The 19,524-nt window shown below is 44.4% G+C and overlaps 1 protein-coding gene across 4 annotated transcripts in view; it reads right to left on the reverse strand.

The window, feature by feature from the left end:
* Positions 1–19,187, reverse strand: part of GOLGB1 (golgin B1) — a 68,411-nt gene extending 49,224 nt beyond the window's left edge. For 2 of the 4 annotated variants that reach the window (XR_014688807.1, XM_084507054.1), the window contains exons 1-8: positions 18,819–18,918; positions 14,152–14,296; positions 8,968–9,064; positions 8,220–8,372; positions 7,626–7,778; positions 3,849–4,001; positions 1,940–2,062; positions 1,374–1,487 (exon numbers count right to left, since the gene is read on the reverse strand). Coding sequence is in view for 3 of the 4 variants with exons in the window: in XM_084507054.1 (XP_084363180.1) it covers positions 1,374–1,487; positions 1,940–2,062; positions 3,849–4,001; positions 7,626–7,778; positions 8,220–8,372; positions 8,968–9,057 (786 nt within the window). In the remaining variant the exon portion in view is untranslated. Of the gene's footprint in view, positions 1–1,373; positions 1,488–1,939; positions 2,063–3,848; positions 4,002–7,625; positions 7,779–8,219; positions 8,373–8,967; positions 9,065–14,151; positions 14,297–15,848; positions 15,979–18,818; positions 18,919–18,945 lie in introns of those variants that run through there. The other 2 variants (XM_084507055.1, XM_084507056.1) reach the window with 2 other exon arrangements.
* Positions 19,188–19,524: the final 337 nt, after the last annotated feature.

The following is a 19,524-nucleotide window of genomic DNA, read 5'->3' on the forward strand; positions in this document are numbered from 1 at the left end:
ACAGAGTAGTAACAAAATAGACAAAGAAATAGAACTCTATTTGATGACATAAAGCATGACATGTAGACAATATTATTTTATTTCTATGACATAAAACACACCATGTATAGTAAAATCAGATGCAGCATGAACTTGTTGTCTAATGAAGACAAAACAAAGTGTAAAACCATTTTAGCAAACATAAAAATAACTCCAAGTGGATCCTGGATTGAGGAATAAGCCACGGACACAAAATTGCTCCTGTTTGGAGATTTGTGATGCTGTCAACTTGCTGTAAGCCCTTATCCTCAACCAGACAGAAGTCATCAACTTTTGGGGAGACTGTACAAGGCTGAGCATAAAGCCAGAAGTAAGGTTAGAAAGTGTGTATAGTAATTTTTAATAGCGATATTTTGAAATCTTTTCTGCATAGTAGTAATCATTTTGTTTTCTTTTCCGGAACCAAAAAAAATCTGTCCTCTTCTTTGAAAGGGAGGAGTATCTTAATTTTGAGGTAACAATCACGTGATTCCCCATTCAGACTAAACTGCCTCTTATCCAAGAATTAACATTTTTTCTCTCTGAGCTGAGGGAGTTGCCAGCTTGATTTCATGCTGGAAACTTGGTGTCAGAAATAAGCTGATCTGGTAACTGGCTACTGACAAAAGTCCAGTCTACCGCATTCAGTCTGGTGCACAAAAAGTTTGACACGAGCCAGCAGTGTGTGCTTGCAGCCCAGAACAGCTGCATCCTGGGCTGTATCAATAGAGGAGGGGCCAGCAGGTCAAGGGAGGTGATTTGGCCCTCTCTGCTCTGCCCGTCTGAAGCCCCACTTGGAGTGCTGCATCCAGGTCTGGGACCCCCACAACAAAAAGGATGTCCACCTGTTAGAGCAGGTCCAGAGAAAGGCCACAAAGATGATCAGAGGGCTGGAGTGGAGCACTTCCCCTATAAAGAAAGGCTGAGAGAACTGGGTCTGTTCAGACTGAGGATGAGAAGGGTCTAAGGAGACCTCACTGCAGCTTTCCAATACTTAAAGGAGGCTTATTAAAAAGATAGAGAGCATCTTTTTGCTCAGGCAGATACTAATAGGATAAGGGTGAATGGCTTTAAACTAAAAGAGGAGGAATTATATTAGATGTTAGGAGAAAATTCTTCACTCAGAGCGTGGTGAGGCACTGCAACAGGTTGCACAAAGAAGCTGTGGATGCCCCATCCCTGGAGGTGGATGAGGCCCTGGACAGCTTGATCTAGTGGGGTGGCATCCCAGTGCATGGCAGGCGGTTCAAACTAGATGATCTTTAAGGTCCCTTCCAACCCAAGCCATTCTGTGATTCTATGACTCCACTAAAGAGACATGACAGTAAAGCAATAAGCAAAACATGAAAAAGTACCTGTTTTTGTTGTTCAGCCATATGCAATTCCCGCTGCAGAAATTCTACCATCTGAGTTTGTTCTAGCAGAGCCGTTTCCTTTTCCTGTAGCTTTCTCTGAAGTGTATGCAGGTTCTGTAAGAGAGACAGCACTGTAACAGTAATCTGAGAGGCTAACATAAGAAGGCTAGGTTCCCTTATTTCATCCATAGACCTACTTTTCATAACACAGTTAATTTTACAGCCTAAATAACTTTGTTCTTTATTGACATTTATTCTGGAACCATGGTACAGTAAGAAGAGCACACCACTGTTTCACAAATAGGGAACCAGAGCACAATAAATGAGTACTTCTTAACTGTGATAGGGAAGGTTTTATAGCAAATCAGCACATTGCAGCTGGAACTCTGAAAGTCAAAGATAGCATCCTAAAAATAAACAACCAAGAAAAGCAGACAATCAAATCAAACCCCTTCTCGTCCCTTCTGACTTACTTTGCTGAGAAGTGCCTTCCCAGTGAGTCCTCAGACTAATAAAAATTATTTTCTTTTCTCTTCACCTTCATAAGATTATTATGACAAATATACCTGCTGCATCTCTACATCCAGATTTGACTCAGCTGCTATCTTCAGCAATTCAGCTTGGTGCTGTTGAACCTGCTCTTTTAAGAAAGCTTCCTTCTCCTCAATTACTTTCTGCAGGTGACTCAGCTGAAAACATAAGCCACAATATATATATATATATATATGTATATACATAAACAAACAACAAAAAAAGACAAAAACAAACAAAAACCTGCACAACAACAACAACAAAAACAAACAAGAAAGTTATGAGCTTAATAAGCGTGCATGCCAGCTTTCAACTTCAGAACACCACATGTATGTGTGATGATGTCTTCAGCTTGGTAATCCTTTATGTCACCTTGGTTACACGGTATCTTTAACCTTCTAATATATATACATTAACTGATATTTCAGATTCCAGAAAGCAGAAAATGTAGATTTTTCATTTACAACTACACAGAATTTTAAAAGATGTAATTTCTACATAAGTGCAACTTCATAAAACTTCTGGTTTTGTATTTGCATAGGACACAGTCTATTTCACACACCAAAACCTAAAACTGACATCGGTAGTATTAACATAAATCATGTTATAAATAAATACAATAGCAGCAACAGTTGTTAAGTTATGTGATAAAAAGCTTATCTACGCATCCATGGCAGAGCAGAGAGAGTCAATGGCAGGTGTGGGATTAAAAAAATAATACTGTGTCCCAGCTACTCCAAAGCCCACCATAGGACAACAATAAGCCCACCAAAAGCCCACCTACACAAGCCTAGAAGCACAACAGCAGGCAGACAATAAACCAAATTCTGACTCAGAGCCCTTCTAAGGGCTGCTTCCGTAGTACTTCCTCCTCAGAGAGCCATCACTCCCATTATTTAAGCGTGAGACTCATAACAGCAGAGCACTTTTAGCAGTGGTTACTGCCTAGGGATACAGGATGTATTACTGGAAGCAGCCAAAGAGGACTGCAATTCTGGGATTGTGCAAGACTTATTATGGGATGTTTAGAAGAGGAAGCAAAGGCAGGGAAATTGATGGACCTAGGGTATTTGGAGAGGAACAAGCATGAAAAAAAAAGGGCAGTAAAGGTATATAAAAATAAAAATCAGTTGTGTGTGTAAACAGTGTCTTGTCTGCCATGCCCTGTGCCTGATCAGCAGTTTATTTCATCTTCTTATAAAAGTCCATTTCTCTTTTTCTCTTCTGTGGGAAGCACCCTCTATCCAGTGTGCACGTGTGTGTATTGGGGGAGAGAGGTCTGAGTACCAGTGACTAGAATCAGACTGTGGGTCAAAGGGCCCATGTGTCTGTGGCGCCAGCAACTGTAGAAAGTGTCAGCATGCAAATGAGTGTATGTTCACTAGCTAATACCAAGCCAGACTATCTGGCAAGTAGGTGAAGAGGCCTGGGAGCCAGGACAGAGGGCGTATGGCGCCCAAAGACAAGACCACAAGCAGACTTGACAACTGGATGGTCAGGGGAGCTTTAGCTAGCTACCGGAGTCACCACTGGGTCCTGATGAGGTTCTCTAAGAGCAAGACCTGCCTTTGTGTATTTGCATGTCTCTGAGGGTGAGACGACAGGGAGCTGGCTACTGGAAAGACCAAAAGAGTCCTGGTCAGGGTGTGCATGAGTGTATGTTATGTATGTCCATTAGTATGCCTGTACCTCTCCAAGGCAGGTACAGAGTTAGCAATTGGAGGGACCAGGGGAGTCCGAGTCTGTCAGGAATTTTCTGCCAGGAATTGCATTCTCAGGCTGGACCTGGGATCATGGAGCTATGGTAGCCTCACTTCTGTCAAGACTGCCATATTTGGCCATATACCCTAAGCAGCAGCATGCCCTCAGGAACAACTGTCCTAAATTATGCCAGCGTCAGTGGTGGAGTGAGAAACACACAAAAATAAAAGCCTTTTTGTGTACCTGTGTTGCATACTTGATTTCAGCATCATTAAGATTCATCTTGGCTAGAGCCAGCTGTTCCTTCAGATCCTGAACAGTATCCTCTTGTGTCCTGAGCTGCTCTATTAGTCCTCTGGCTTCATCTCTATGCCCTTCATTTGTATTTTGATTACTCTGATATTGCAAGAAGAAAGAATTGAGAAGAAAAAAAAACACAAGAAAGAAAACTGATTAGTACTACTGCTCAATTTTAAAAATAAACAAAAGAAAACGAACATGAAACGCTACATCACTCTTTACTCCAAATCATAAATCATTTTTTATTTCTTTACTTATTCTTTGTTTCTTAAAATGAAGTTAGTCTACATAAAGTAACATTTTTCCTCATTTCTATATAGGTACGTACAAGATGTCTTTAATTGGGAAGTGTTTCCTAAGTATTTGCATTGACAAATCTGGTGGCCTTCTAAAATGGGGTTACAGCATTAGCAGATAGGGGAAGAGCAACTAACATCATCTATCTGGACTCGTGCAAAGAATTGGATACTGTCCCACATGATATCCTTGTCTCTAAACTGGAGAGCTATGGATTTGACAGATGAGCTGCTTGGTGGGTAATGAATTGGCTGGATGGTTGCACTCAAAGTGTTGCAGTCAACAGCTCAATGTCCAAGTGGAGATCAGTAATGACTGATGTTCTTCATGTGTCAGTTTCTTTGTCACTGAAATGGACAGTGTACAAGCAAGCCTGCCAATACCACCAAGCTGTATGGTGTGGTCAACATGCTAGTGGGAAGGGATGCCATCCAGAGGGACCATGAGAGGCTTGAGAGCCTCATGAAGGTTTGTACAGGTTCATAAGGCCAAGCACAAGGTCCTGCATCTGCAAGCTGTACATACCCCATCCCTGGAGGTGTATGACATCAGGTTGGACGAGGCCCCGGACAGCCTGATCTAGTGGGCAGCATCCCTGTGCATGGCAGGCATTTGGAACTAGATGTTCTTTAAGGTCCCTTCCAGCCCAAGCCATTCTGTGATTTTATGTCTAGGTCTCTCTTGTACTGAGTAAAGGGTAAGGATCACCTCTCTCAACCTGCTGGTGGTAATTTGCCTAATGCAGCCACTAGCCTTCTTAGCAACAAAAACCTACCCTTTTAATGAAAATCTACATCACATTGATTCACTGGTGATAAACTCTCTGATTTTGCCTTCAACTGATGAATTTGAATTTTGCAGCAAAAATGCTCATTAGTCCGTAACAGTCTAGGAAATAAAGCCTGAGTGACATATCTACACAGACTGAGGATTTTTTTCATAGCCTTGCAGTATACAGTGGCAGGATACCAAAACTGCTTGATCGTATGTCTGTTAAATTATCTCATTTTCATGTTATGTTAATCCTCAAAATCATCCAGTTCCTCCTATATGAAAACCAAGTGCTAGTTTGTATTGAAAAAGGTTATCAAGATGATATTATAAAGCAATTTACAGCAGCAAATTCATGTAATTTTTTGTGATGTCATCCATCAACAATATTAAGTACAAGTTATGTAGCCAATCATTACTCCATTAGAATCATAGAATATCCTGAGTTGGAAGGGACGCATTAAGATCATCAAGTCCAACTTTTAGCTCCAAACAGGACCACCCATAAATCAAAACATATGTCTGTTACCCAAATGCTTCTTGAACTCCATCACACTTAGTGCCATAAACACTGCCCTGTGGAGCCTGTTCCAGTGCCCAACCATCCTCTCAGTGAATAACCTTTTCCTAATATCCAGCCTGAATCTCCCCTGACACAGCTCCATGCCATTCCCTTAAGACCTGTTGCTGGTCCCTAGAGAAGAGATGAGTGTCTGCCCCTCCACACTCCCATCATGAGGAAGCTGTTGGCTGCCATGAGGTCTCCCCTCAGCCTCCTCTTCTCTATGTTGAATGAATTAAGTGTCCTCAGCCACTCCTCATGCATCATGTCCTCTAGACCCTTCACCATCTTTATGTAGTTTTCCTTTGGACACTAATAGCTTATATTCTGGCACCCAAAACTGCACACAGCCCTCACGGTGATGCTGCACCAATGCAGACTAGAGCAGGACAGTCACTTCCCTCAACCAACTAGCAATGTTGTACCTGATGCACCCCAGGATATGGTTGGACCTTTTGAAGGCCACGACACACTGTTGACTCATATTCAACTTGCCATTAAACAGAGCCCCCAGATCTCCTTCTGTGGAGCTGCTCTCCAGGCTCTCATCCCCCTAGTCTGTACATATATCCAGGGTTACCCCAACACAGGTGCAGAATCCAGCACTTGTTCAACTTCATGTGGTTGGTGATTGCCCCAGTCTCTAATTTGTCAAGATCTCTCCGCAAGGCCTGTCTACTCAGGATGGAGTCAACCACTCCTCCCAATTTAGAATTGTCCACAAAGTTACTTAGTATACCTTCGAGTCCTGCATCCAAGTCCTTTATGAAAACATTAAAAAGAACTGGCCCCAAAATAGAGCCCTGCAGAACCCCATCAAGTGACTGGCCACCAGTCTAATGTAACCCCATTTACTATAAACCTTTGAGACTGACTCATCAGCCAACAGTTCACACATTGTACTATGCATTTGGTCAGCTGTATACTGGACATTTTGTCCAGAAGGATACTGTGAGAAACAGTATTGAAAGCTTTACTGAAATCCAAAAAGATTAAATCAACTGGCTTCCCTTGGTCAGCTAGGTGGGTACCTTGTCATAAAAGGAAATTACATTTGTTAAATGGGTCCTTCTCCTATTGAATCTGTGTTGGCTGTGACCAATGACTGGATTGTCTTTCATGTGATTTTCAATTAATAGCCACTCTTTACCTGACAGTTCACCATTAAATATCACTTACACTCACCTTTTAACATTTTCCATAATCTTTTGATCTTTTTTTCAATGTTTCTATTAGCCCTTATCTTCTCTAGTGTAATCAAGCCACCATCTGCAGCCAGTTCTCTTTAGTATTTTTATCAATGAAACGGACAAGGGGATCAAGTGTAACCTCACTAAGTTTGCAGACAACACCAAGTTGGGTGGCAGCATTGATCTTCTTGAGGGCAGGAAGGCTCTACAGAGGGATCTGAACAGACTGAATTGATGGGCTGAGGCCAGCTGTATGAGGTTGAACAAGGTGAGATCCTGCACTTGGGGCACTACAACCCCCTGTAACACTACAGGCTGGGGGTAGAGTGCATGGAAAACTGCCTGGCAGAAAAGGAACCTGGAGGTATTGCTCAATAGCAAAATCCCTACTTTTACCCTGTTTTATATAAATAGGTCTTGTTAATCATAGAACTTTGAGGTAGCACAGCAAGCTACATGGCTTGGAAATATTTTCTTTTTACATTTAAGTTACTGCCTTTCAAATTTAATAACCTTCTTGTTCTTGTATTCCAGCCAGCCTCATCATTCCTTTTCTGTACTTACATGACAGGTAATCTTTAGAAACTTACAGCTTAGACACAGATGTGATTTCTACAGGGAAAAACTTAACTGTAACAGAATACCAAAGATATGGGAAAGGTATGCAAAGTGAAACTGACCCATACCCTTGAGGACATCAAGCTGTGCACCCCAAGGGCATCTGTAGTACTAGAAAGCTGGACAGGCCAGCTTCCTACAGGACAGACATCTTTGCTGGAACTATTAATGACCTGCTAATAACAGAGATAGGCCCTACTACATCACTGGGACCTAAGACGTAGGAGAATACCAGACTATATCTAGAGGCTAACATCTTTTAAGTAGCCCTGTTCTCCCAACCTTAGAATACAATTGCTCTTCTGATAAGGTCTGTGCAGGCATTGGTGATCCTTTCTCTGTTAACTCCTCAATGCGTTTGTTCAGAGATGCCAGTTTGGCTTTGGCCTGAAGTTTCAGCTTCATCAGTTTTGCATCTGCAGCCTCCCGCTCTTCCTGTAAAAGAAAGATTCAAAGGGATTATGCTTAAAATACATACGTATCTTTGGTTAAATGCCATAAAACCACTGGACCACTGGATGGCTGCAATACAGCCCATTCTGTCTCAGAGATTCTGAACTGGAAAAAAAATCACAAGAGACATTTTTATACTAGTATAAAAGTATATATGAGGACTCCATGTGGGCACAGAGGAGCTCCAAGACAAAATACATGGCATGCAGTGTATCTACTCTAAGGCATCTACACCTAAGCTAAGTGTAATCCTACATCTCTTTGGTTAGCACACATTCTTTGGAATTCAATCGTTCTCTGAAATTGATGCATTTAGTGGTGCAGACATCTCTAAGGCTTGGAAGAAAACTGAGACTGACTCACACAGAAAGCTGATGCAGCATTTAACTCTTGTTCCCAAGTCCCCACTGAAAGAAATTATACCTTGAGTACGGTTTCTTTTTGCTGGAGCAGGGCATCCTTTTCTCGGATCAAATCTTTCAGCTGGACAACTAGTTTTTCTGTTTGAGCTAGGCGCTCCAGTAACTCCCCAGGTGCCTCCTCCACGCTTTCTGCTCCTGACTCTGAAGTTTGTACCTGAAATAGTGAAATGAGCGCTCTGGAGGAAAGAAGTCTGAAAAGACTGAAGTATAGCATCCAAATGGTATCTTCAGTGCCACTCCTAAACACTGCACTCTTTCATGCAGCCTACAGAACTGTATGCAATTACGTGAAACCAGAAGAAAAGCTCGGGATAGCCTTGACAAAAAATATACAAGAAAAAAAAATTGCCAAACACAACAGCAAATCTGAAACAGTTTGGGGAAGATGCCTCACATGTTCTGCACTGTCTCAGGTATCAGAGAGCAACATGTAGATCAACCCTCCCACTGTAACCCAATTATGCAGAGCTCCCTTTTATACTATACAGAATATTTAGCACTCTTATAAGTCTTTCTTCACTCAGAAAGTTTTTTTTTCCTAGATGAGATGCTGAAACTAAGATTATTGTCTTCATCGCAGAAGTGTTGACTTAAGAGGTCAGAAATGCAGGAAACAGAGTGGAATGCCAGTTCAGTCTAGCACTCAGCTGCAAAGAAACAGGAAATGGTTTTCACTGAAACCAAATACTTTACACTCCCCAACTAACTCTCAGTAAGATGTGAAAATCTTTCCACTACAACAAACTTACAGTCACAGAGGATTCAGTAACTGCATCTCCACCATCACCTGAGAACTCCTGTAGAACAGTATTTGCTAAACCTGACAAACGGCTCAGCATCTTCAGCCTGAAACAAAATAAAGAGTCAGAATACAGTTGCAGTCAAAACTGACTAGGATAAAGCAGGTATCCCTCCAGGCTGATTTTCAGTGTTACAGAGGAAACCAGTCTTACAAAGAATACATCTCATCTGCCAAGAGAAGGTTTTGGATGGGATAGAGTTAATTTTCTTTGTACAGGTTCCTATGAGAATGTGTTCTGGATTTTTGATGAAAATAGCGGTGGTAACACACCAACGCTTTTTGTGGTTGCAGAGTAGTGCTTACATAGAGTAAAGGACCTTGTTTCTTATGCTGTCCTACCAGCAACGAGGCTGGAGGCACACAAGACGACTGGAGAGGATGCAGTTAGGACAACGGACCTGAAATGACCAAAGGAATATCCCTTACTATATGACTTCATGCTCAGCAATAAAAACTAGAGTAAAGAATCATAGAATGAATCATAGAACGGCCTGGGTTGAAAAGAACCTTAAAGATCATCTAGTTTCGAACCCCCTGCTCTGGGCAGTGTTGCCAACCACTAGAGTAGGCTGCCCAGAGTTGCATCAAGCCTGGCCTTGAATGCCTCCAGGGATGGGGCATCTATAACCTCCCTGGGCAACCTGTTCCAGGGCCTCACCACCCTCTTAATGAAAAAACTTTCTCCTAATTTCCAACCTAAATCTCCCGCCTTAGTTTAAAACCATTCCCCTTTGTCCTATCACTACCAACACATGTAAACAGGTGTACCCCCTCGTGTTTATATGCTCCCTTCAAGTACTAGAAGGCCACAATGAGGTCTTCCTGGAGCCTTCTTTTCTCCAAGCTACACAAGCCCAGTTCCCTCAACCTTTCTGCAAAGGAGAGGTGCTCCAGCCCTCTCATCATCTTAGTGGCCCTCTTCTGGACCCATTCCAAGAGTTCCATATCCTTGTGCTAGGGGCCCCAGGCCTGCACACAGTATTCCAGGTGGGGTCTCACAAGAGCAAAGTAGAGGGGGACAATCACCTCCCTCTCCCTGCTGGCCACCCCTTTTTTCATGCAGCCCAGGACACAGTTGGCCTTTCGGGCTGCAAGTGCACACTGCCAGCTCATGTCCAGCTTCTCGTCCATCAGGACTCCCAAGTCCTTCTCCGCAAGGTTGCTCTCATGTTCCTCTTCTCCCAGTCTATATAAATATCTGGGATTGCCCCAGCTCAAGTGCAACACCTTGCACCTGGCTTTGCTGAACCTCATTGGGTTCTCATGGGCGCACTTCTTCAGCCTGTCCAAGAAGGAGGACAGCAGAGATGTTTGGAGCGATGGTGTTTGTTTTCCCTGTGTGATGAGCTCTGCTTTCCTGGAAGTGGGTGAACATGCTGATGGGAAGTAGCAAATTGATTCCTTGTTCTACTTTGCTTGTGCACAAAAGTTTTGCTTTACTTAGTAAGCTGTCTTTACCTCAACCGTGAGTTGTCATACTTACCTTTCCAATTTTCTCTCCCATACCACATGGGGAGAGTGAACAAGAGACTATGTGGTACTTAGCTGCCAACTGGGGTTAAACCACAACAGAGAGAAAAGTCAAAGCCAAGCCTCAGGAGTTGTGTTGGGTTTACATGGCAAGGTTTTGGTAGCAGGGGAGTGGGGGGAGGGGCTGCAGGGGTGGCCTCTGTGAGAAAAGTCCAGAAGCTTCCCCATGTTAGGTAAGAGCCAGTTCCAAACAAACTGGTCCAGCTCCAAAAGGGACCTGCCATGGGCCAAAGCTAAGCCAATGAGCAACACTAGTTGCACCTATGTGAAAGCATTTTTAAGGTTAAGAAATGCTGTACAACAGCAGCTGAAAGAGATGAGTGAGAAAATGTTGAGTGAAACACCAAGGTAAGTGAAGAATGAGGGGGAGTAGGTGCTCCAGGCACTGGAACTGATCACCTGCAGCCCATAGAGACAACCATGGTAGAGCAGGCTGTCCCCCTGCAGCCCATGGTTTATCACAGCAGAGCAAATATCCATGGACCAGCCCACAGTGGAATAGGTAGGTATGGCTTGAAGGAAGTTGCAGCCCATGGACAGTCCATGCAGGCAGAGACTCTGGGCCAGAACTGCAGCCTCTATAGACAAGCCAATGCTGTAGTAGGTTGTCTGGCAGGAGATGCAGCCTGTGAAGGACTCATGCTGGAGTATGTCCAATCCTGAAGGACTGCACCACATGGTATAGACTCATGTTGGAGCAGCTCCTGGAGAACTGCAGTCTGTAGGAAGCCCATGTAGAATCAGTTCAGGAAGGACTACATTCTGTGGGAGGGACCCCATGCTGGAGCAGGGAAAAAGAACGAGGATGAAAGAGTGGCAGCAACGAAGCATTATAAACTGACCATAACTTTCATTCCCCACACCCCTATGCTGCTTGGAGGGAGGAGGCAGAAGAAGGTGGATGTGAAGGAGTATTTAAGTTTGCTTTTAGTTCTCACTGCTCTAGTCCATTTTTAATTGGCAATAAATGACATTCATCTCCCTTATGCTGAGTCTGCCTTGCCCATGACAGTAACTGGTGGGTGATTTCGCTGTCCTCACTTCAACCCACAAGCTTTCTTTCATCGTATTTTTTCTGCCTGTCCTTCAAGGAGGGACAGTGAGGAAGCAGTGTTGTGGTGTCCGGCTACTAGTCAGTGTTAGACCACCACAGGAATACATAAGTGATCATGTAACCAAGAAAAGACAGACTCCTTAAACACATCAGCAGATGTATTGTTAAGACAAGATGATATTTTTATCACTGTACATGCATTATTGCAAAATACAATTTATACAGGATTTCAATTTACCCTCATAGTTCATTCTTGATCTTCCTTAACAATGTCATTACAAAACCACAGACAAAGAATCAACAAGGTTGGAACAGACCTCTGAAGATCATCTAGTCCAACCCCCCTGCTGAGCAGGATCACCTAGAGAACGTCGCACAGGATGGCATCCAGACAGGTTTTGAACATCTCCAGAGAAGGAGACTCCACAACCTCTCTGGGCAATCTGTTCCAGTGCTCTGTCACCCTCACAGTAAAGAAATGCCCTCTCATTCAGCCAGAACTTCCTGTGCTTCAGTTTGTGCCCGTTAGCTTCTCATCCTCTGAATGGGCACAACTGAAAAGAGACCAACTCCAGTTTACTGAATTATAGTTATTCAAAAGAAGAATAACTGACTCTTACATGAATAGACACTTCTTTCCGGGCCATGCATATATACGGGCAACAATACCTGCAAAACAAGCTTTCTAGTTATAGTAGTGGGAATGGTGAACTCAGTCTTGATGTTTAAGTTGATGAAGGTATGTCCCATGAGAAAGAGGAGACCTTCGCATAACACATATATGACAGGACCTTGACAGAGAGATACAGACTGGAGAGGGCATATATGCCCTGGCTGACACTTAGTATACCTTCTTTCCTTTCCTTGAAACTCAGAAGCAAAAATGGGGCTGAAGAATCAGAAAACGGCAGCTGTAACACCCAGCAACACAATTTGCCATCTTGGGATAAGTGGCGGAATATGATCTTCATTAATAACCCACCCACAAAAAATTCTCCAAATTGTGAGGAGCAGTTGATAAGCCAGAGTACAGAACTGACAATCAGAAGAATGTCAGCACGCTAGAGAAATAGACTGATGGAGTTCATCAGAAGAATAGACCTCATGAAGTTCAGCAACTTCAAATAGAATCCTACACACAGGGTAGAATAAACATATGCAGAAGCACAAAATAGGGGCCAACTGGCTGTAAAACTGTGCTGTAGAAGACAAACTGGGGATGCCGGCAGATAAGTTTACGATAAATCAGCAGTATGCCCTTGCAGTAGAGAAGACCAAGTACATACTGATTTGTATTAGTAAGACTGTACCAAGTAGGCTGAGGGAAGCAATTCATCCTTTCTGTTCAGCACTTGTAAGACTACATTTGAAGTATAGAGTCCACTTTCAGGCTCCTTGGTACACAAAAAAGGTCAGAAAGGAAGTGGAGCAAGCACAGCAGAAAGCTCCCATGATGATCAGGTTCTGGATTTCAAGACACAGAGAGACTGAGAACGCTGGTTTGTTCAGCTTTGAGAACAGAGGGTAAAACGGGACATATAATAATTGTCTTCCCTTTAATAGAAAAGGACCGAAGGAACAGCAAGAAGCTACATCAGGTGAGGTGCATATTGGGTATTAGGAAAAGGTTCTTTACTGATAGGGTGATCACTCACTGCAACAGGCTCCCCAGAGAAGTGGCCACAGCACCAAACCTGCTGGAGTTCAAGAACTGTTTGAACAACACTCTCAGACATATGATTTAGATTTTAGTTAGTCCTATGTAGAGCCAAATGTTGGACTCAATGATCCTTGTGGGTCCCTTCCAACTCAGGATATTTTATGATTTTCACAGAATGGTGTTTTCTATCCATCAGGTAGTTGAAGACAGAGCCAGACACTTCCAAAAGGTGCACAGCAAAAGGATATGAGTCAGTGCACACAAGTTGCAGTATATGAAATTTCAATCAGAGGAAAAAAAAAACAAACAGCAAAAGGTGACAAAAGAAAACAAAACACACAAAACCACACTGGAATAGGCTTACAGCAACCTGATCTAACTTTAAAGTTAGCCAGGCTAAAAACAGAGGGTTGAACCAAATGAACTCCCAAGGTCCCTTATGACCTAAATTATTCTAACATACTGTGAAGACCAGGTCACATGGGACATTTGACATCTCTCTCTCAAAAAAAAAAAAAACACAACAAACTATCCGTACCAACTGTAAAACATATGAGTATCACATTAGATATAAACTCTAGTTTATATTAGAATAATTATTTCCACCATATAGAACCTTTTAGTTTGACAAGATGTTTTACCTAGAGGTAGGCTTCTAAAGCTGGCTACAATGATCTACTCATTCTTGCCCCCATTTATCTTTGTAAGCTTATCTTTCATATTACATTGCCACTTAAAGCATGGAAATACTGACAGTTGAAAGGACACTTTTTCTGTGGCAGTCACACCTTTTAATTACCTGATTTTACAGAAGCAGAAAATCATAGAATCATTGTAATAATGCACATTTCAGTATCAGTTGCAGAAAAGGCCATGTGAACACCAACCTCTTCCATGCACTGAGTAGCTCGGAGGTATGCTTATTCAGTAGTGAAGAGACTTCCAGACACACTATTCATCACGCACAGGTCCTTCACACCAATCTTTTTTTTTAAATCTCTTGGATACTGACAGGTCGCAGGAGCCAAGACTCTTGGGGAGAGAAGAAAACAATTTAACAGAAAGGAAATAAGCACATTATTCATCCTACACAGCACATTCTTGGATTATTACAATCACTCATTTGGAATAAACGTAAGAAGTGAAAAGTCTTCCTTATTCATAAAACACAATTTCTCCCATTCTTGCAAACACACACTGATTCCTAACGCTTAATGGCATGAACTTAATCTCTGCAGCCTACAGAATAAAATACTTAAGAAGCAGTTAGTGAAGCAAAAAAACAAAACAAACAAACAAAAAAAAAAAAGCCAGGCCTCAGACAGTCTTTCCTGCAAAGAATTCTGGAGATGGCACTGCTGCTGGAGAAGGACACCATCATGTTGCACATGCTCTGTATCAATATGATAGTCAGTGAAAAAAAGTACTAGCATTTTGCACACGTCTTAGCTGGCCCTGCATGAGTCTAAGTCATAGAACTCCAAAGTAATATAGCCTATATAATTTCTACCCGAGACATTTCTTCCTTCAGCATTAACTGGTCACCAAGTCAGTAATACAAAAGACTCATTTAAAGACCTGAAATCGATGGTTCATAAGAACAATAAACTATTAAAGAATAAAAATAATAAAGGTGGTTTGTAAACCACCACCCCCACCGTCCTCCAGTGAGGAACACGCCCTACTCTCTTGGCAGCGGTAAAAGCATATTTCTAAAATGTCAGCCAAATGCACAAATGCCTATTGGTGACAATCACCAATATTTGAAGAGGATGACTCTGATTTTCCTACTAACCATTAAGCCACATCTCAAAATCACAAATACACAATCTGCAGCTGAGAGGTTACATGAAATAACATATAACATGATTCAGGATTGATAGAACTTAAATGCTACCTGAAAGAGGAATTATTAGAAGTGCTATTAGATACATGGGAAAAATACATAAAATCTAGGCATCTGCAGGCATTTGTTGTAAGCAGAATGTGTTATAGCGCTCAACACATATCTGCAGTCTACAGGAATTACAATTTCAACCATCTGTACGTGGACTTTGAGGAGAAACTTAATATTCCCTGGCCTATGTCCAGACTGACTGCAATAACCTGATACTGAACTACAGGTAATATGCCTTGCCAGACTTGGCTCAAAACCGGACTACTCAAAATGCAAACAGAGGAGCTGGTACCTATTTGCATAGACACGGAGTTTAATAACCTGAGCTCAAGTCTTAAAGATTCATGTCTTTTGAACTCACTTTTAAATTATTTTCTCAGGTGAGTTGAATATGGCAAGGGATGCAAAGAGCAACAAGAAGGGATTCTGCAAATACATGAACAGCAAAAGGAAGTCTAGGAAAAACATGGGCCCACTGCTAAATGTGGCAGATGTCCTGATGACAAAGTGCACGGAAAATGCTGAGGTACTCAATGCCCTCTTCCCCTCAGCATTTACAGGTAAGACCTTCAGGAATCCCAGTCCCCTGATTACAGCCTGAAAGTCTGGAGCAATGCAGATTTAAACTCAGAAGAGGACCAAGTTAGGGAGCACAAACTGGTCATACACAAGCCCACAAGAACGTACCCACATGTGCAAAATGAGCTGGCCGATACTATTGCAGAGTGTACCCTCAGCAAATTTTCACAACACACAACGGGGAAGACGTGCTGATACACCAGAGGGTTATGCTGCCATCCAAAGGGATCTGGAAAGGCTGAAGAAACACATTGACAGGAACCTCATGAAGTTCAACCAACAGAAATGCAAAGTCCTGCACCTGGGGAGGAACAACTGCAGGCACATGCTAGGGACCACCCAGCTGGAAAGCAGCTCTGCAAAGAAGGACCTGGGGGTCATGGTGGACAACAGGTTGACCGTAAGCCAGCAACGTAGCCTCATGACAAAGACAAACAGCATTCTGGGCTGCATCAGGAGTGTCACCAGGAGTGAGGTGTTACCCTTATCCCCTACTCAGTATTGGCAGAGCCATAACTGGAGTATTGTGTCCAGTTCTGGTCTCCCCAGTACAAGAAAGCTGTGAACTTGATGGACCAAATACAGCAACTAAGAGAACAGTGAGCGGAGGAGGATCTTTTTCACAGAATGGCTGAGGTTGGAAAGGACCTCCGAGGGTCATCTTGTCCAACTCCAACGCTAAAGCAGGGCCACTCAGAAACACTTGCTCCAGACTATGCCCAGCTGACTTCCCAAGGAGGTAAACTCCACAGTCTGTGAAACCTGTGCTACTGCTTTGTCACCCATGCAGTTTGTTTTTTTTAAAAAAAAAAAAAAAAAAGTGTTTCCAGATGTTCAGAGATAATCTCCTGTGTTTCAGTTTGTGCCTTCTGCTTCTTATCCTGTCACTGCTCACCACTGGAGAGCTTGGCTTCATCCTCTTCGCTCTCTCCCTGAGGTTAAATCCAAGAATAAGTATAACACTGTTAAATACCATCCCAAAGCCAAGAGTCAGCAGACAAGCTGGTAGCTGTCCTTTACATTAGCGCCACAGACTTGTAGCAGAAATAGCCTGGTGCTCACACTTCACATTTACTTAGAATCATGAAATAGTTGAGGTTGGAGAAGTCTCTTAACATTAAACCATATTAAACCATGTCCTTAAGTACCTCTAGGGATGGCAACTCCACCACTCCCCCAGGCAGCCTGTTCCAATACCTAAATACTCCTTCCATGAAGAAATTCTTCCCAGTATCCAATTTAAACCTCCTTGGTGCAACTCAAGACTGTTTCCTCGCATCCTATCACTTATTATCTGAGAAAAGAGATCGACACCCTCTTTGCTGCAACCTTTCAGGTAGCTGTATGACGACATTTTCTCTCAGCTGCCTTTACTCTAGACTCAACAATAACCTTCTTGCAGTGAAGTGCCCAAAACCGGATACAACACTTGAAATGCAGTCTTGCTTGTCCTGTGTACTGAAGGACAATTCCTCCCCTCCCTAGTTCCCTAGTCCTGCTGGCAACACCATTTTTGATACAGGCCAGGATGGCACTGGCCTTATTGGACACACCAATGGCTCCTGTTCAGCCATCTGTTGACCAGCACCCCCAGGTTCCTTTTTTGCTGGACAGCTTCCCAGTCACTCTTCTCTAAGCCTGTACTGCTGCATTGGTGTTGCTATGACCTAAGTGCAGCAGCTGGTACTCAGCCTTGTTGGGCCACATCCAACTGTATGGCATTCATCTATCCAGATCCCCCTGCAAAGCCTTCCTTTTCTCAGGTAGATCAATACACCCACCCAACTTGGCATCATCTGCAAATTTGCTGAGGGTGTACTCAGTCTCTTCATCAAGATCACTAATAAAAATGTTAAACAGAACTGACCTCAATACCGAGCACAACAGAACACCACTTAAAACCAGACACCAACTAGATTTAACTTCATTTACAAGGACCCTTTGGACCCAGACATCCGGACAGTATTTTTTTTTTTTTTTACCCAGAGAACAGTACATCTGTTCAAGCCATGAACAACCAGCTTCTCCAGGAGAATGCTGTGGGAAACTGTATCAAATGATTTGCTAAAGCTGAGCTTATAGCAGTAAAGCATTATATAGTGCTGGCCAATTTCCTTATAAACAGTAGACAAGCACAAAAGTACACAGGTTATTCTGTGCTCCACTGCCTCACCCACATAAGTAAACAGTACAGCTGGCAGAGACAAGCATATTGCTCTTCTGGTATCACACTGACTTGGATTTCCATTTTTGCATACAAGCAATATATTAGGCATAATTGTATCCATTTCTACCTCTACATATCAACTAATGATGAAAGCCTTGACAGTATTTGTGACTGATTTATTCAACTGTAACTTTATTATACGTAAATTAAGTTTAATTCTTTTTTTTTTTTCCCCTCCTTTGGGAATCAAACAGGCATTGAAAGCACTGTTGCTGTACAGAAGCCCTGGGACAAACCTCTCACACTGAGCTGAGGGTCCCTAAAAGGAACACGGAACGAAGGAGCGCAACAGGCACCAACCACTACCACCTGCCCACAGCTCCAGATCTCAAGGAGCCGGCAGCAACCCCTGCCAGCCGGTTCGCCCGCGCGTCCCAACGCCGGCGCAGCTACAGGAGCTCCCGGCTGCCCCGTCAGTCCCGCACTTACTGGCGAGGACACGGTGACCGCTATGCCTCCGGCGGGGCTCACAGGGCAGAAACCTTCCCAGGAAGGGCTCCGCTGCTGGTTAAAGCTGGGCACTGAGCTCAGACCCCCAACAAAAGAGGCTCGGTCGTAGAGCAGGCACCGGCGTACCGAGACCGGGCCTGACCACAGAGCCCGGTGAAGGCGGAGACGGCCGCCGGCCCAGCCCACCCGGCCGTTCCTCACTGCCCTGGACCCCAAGGAGCCGCGAACCCGCCCCAATTCCTCCCACACACCAACGGGGTCGCTCCCGCCAGAGCCGGCAGCGGTGCCCAGCGCCGCACAGCGGGCCGTGACCGGTCCAGGTCCGCCACCGAGAGCCGCGCGACAGCCCCACCAGACCTCACACAACCGTAGGACGGCACCAGAAGAGAGAAGGCACCGACCTACTGGCAATCAGCACGCAGCGAACCCGAACGACGGCTGAGCCGCCACAGCACCGAGCCCGCCCCCAGCCACCTCAGCACCGGAACGCTCCGACGTGGCTTCCGCCTCCCGTCCGGCCCCGCCTACCCGCCGGAGAACAGCCAATCGGCTGCGGGGCGCAGGAGATCGCTCAGCCAATCGCTGCGAAGGATCCGCCTCGGCGCAGCGGTCGCGCTGACGCACAGCACGAACCCACCAATCCCGAGGAGGCCTTGCGGCCCCGCCCGATAACGAGGAAGCAACCCGTTAGCCAAGGCTTTCTGAGGCATGCCGAGGGGTGCGGTGAGACGGCGGGCGGGACTGTGCGTCTCGTCCGCGCGCGGGGGCGGAGGCACCCCGACGCTTGGACGCCCGGTCCCCGGCCAGCCGTGCGCCCGGCCTGCCCCCCCAGGCGGCCCCGCCCCCGGCCTGCCCTGCTCCGGGCGGCCCCGCCCCCAGGCGGCCCCGCCCCCGGCCAGCCCCGCTCTGAGCGCTGAGGGGCGGTTCGGCTCGGCGTTGCTTGGCGGCTGTGTTAAGGGAGACGCTCGAACACGCTGGTGTTTCTGCTGCCGATGTGACCGCGATGTAACAGGGCATTGCTATAGCTAGGAACAGAGCATAGGCTCTGTATTGAGCTCATAAGGCTGCAGGACTGAGGCTTGTCTGAACCTTTGCGGTCTGCCTCTG

This window comes from Aythya ferina (genome assembly GCF_964211825.1).
Source record: "Aythya ferina genome assembly, chromosome: 1".
Lineage (NCBI taxonomy): Eukaryota > Metazoa > Chordata > Aves > Anseriformes > Anatidae > Aythya > Aythya ferina.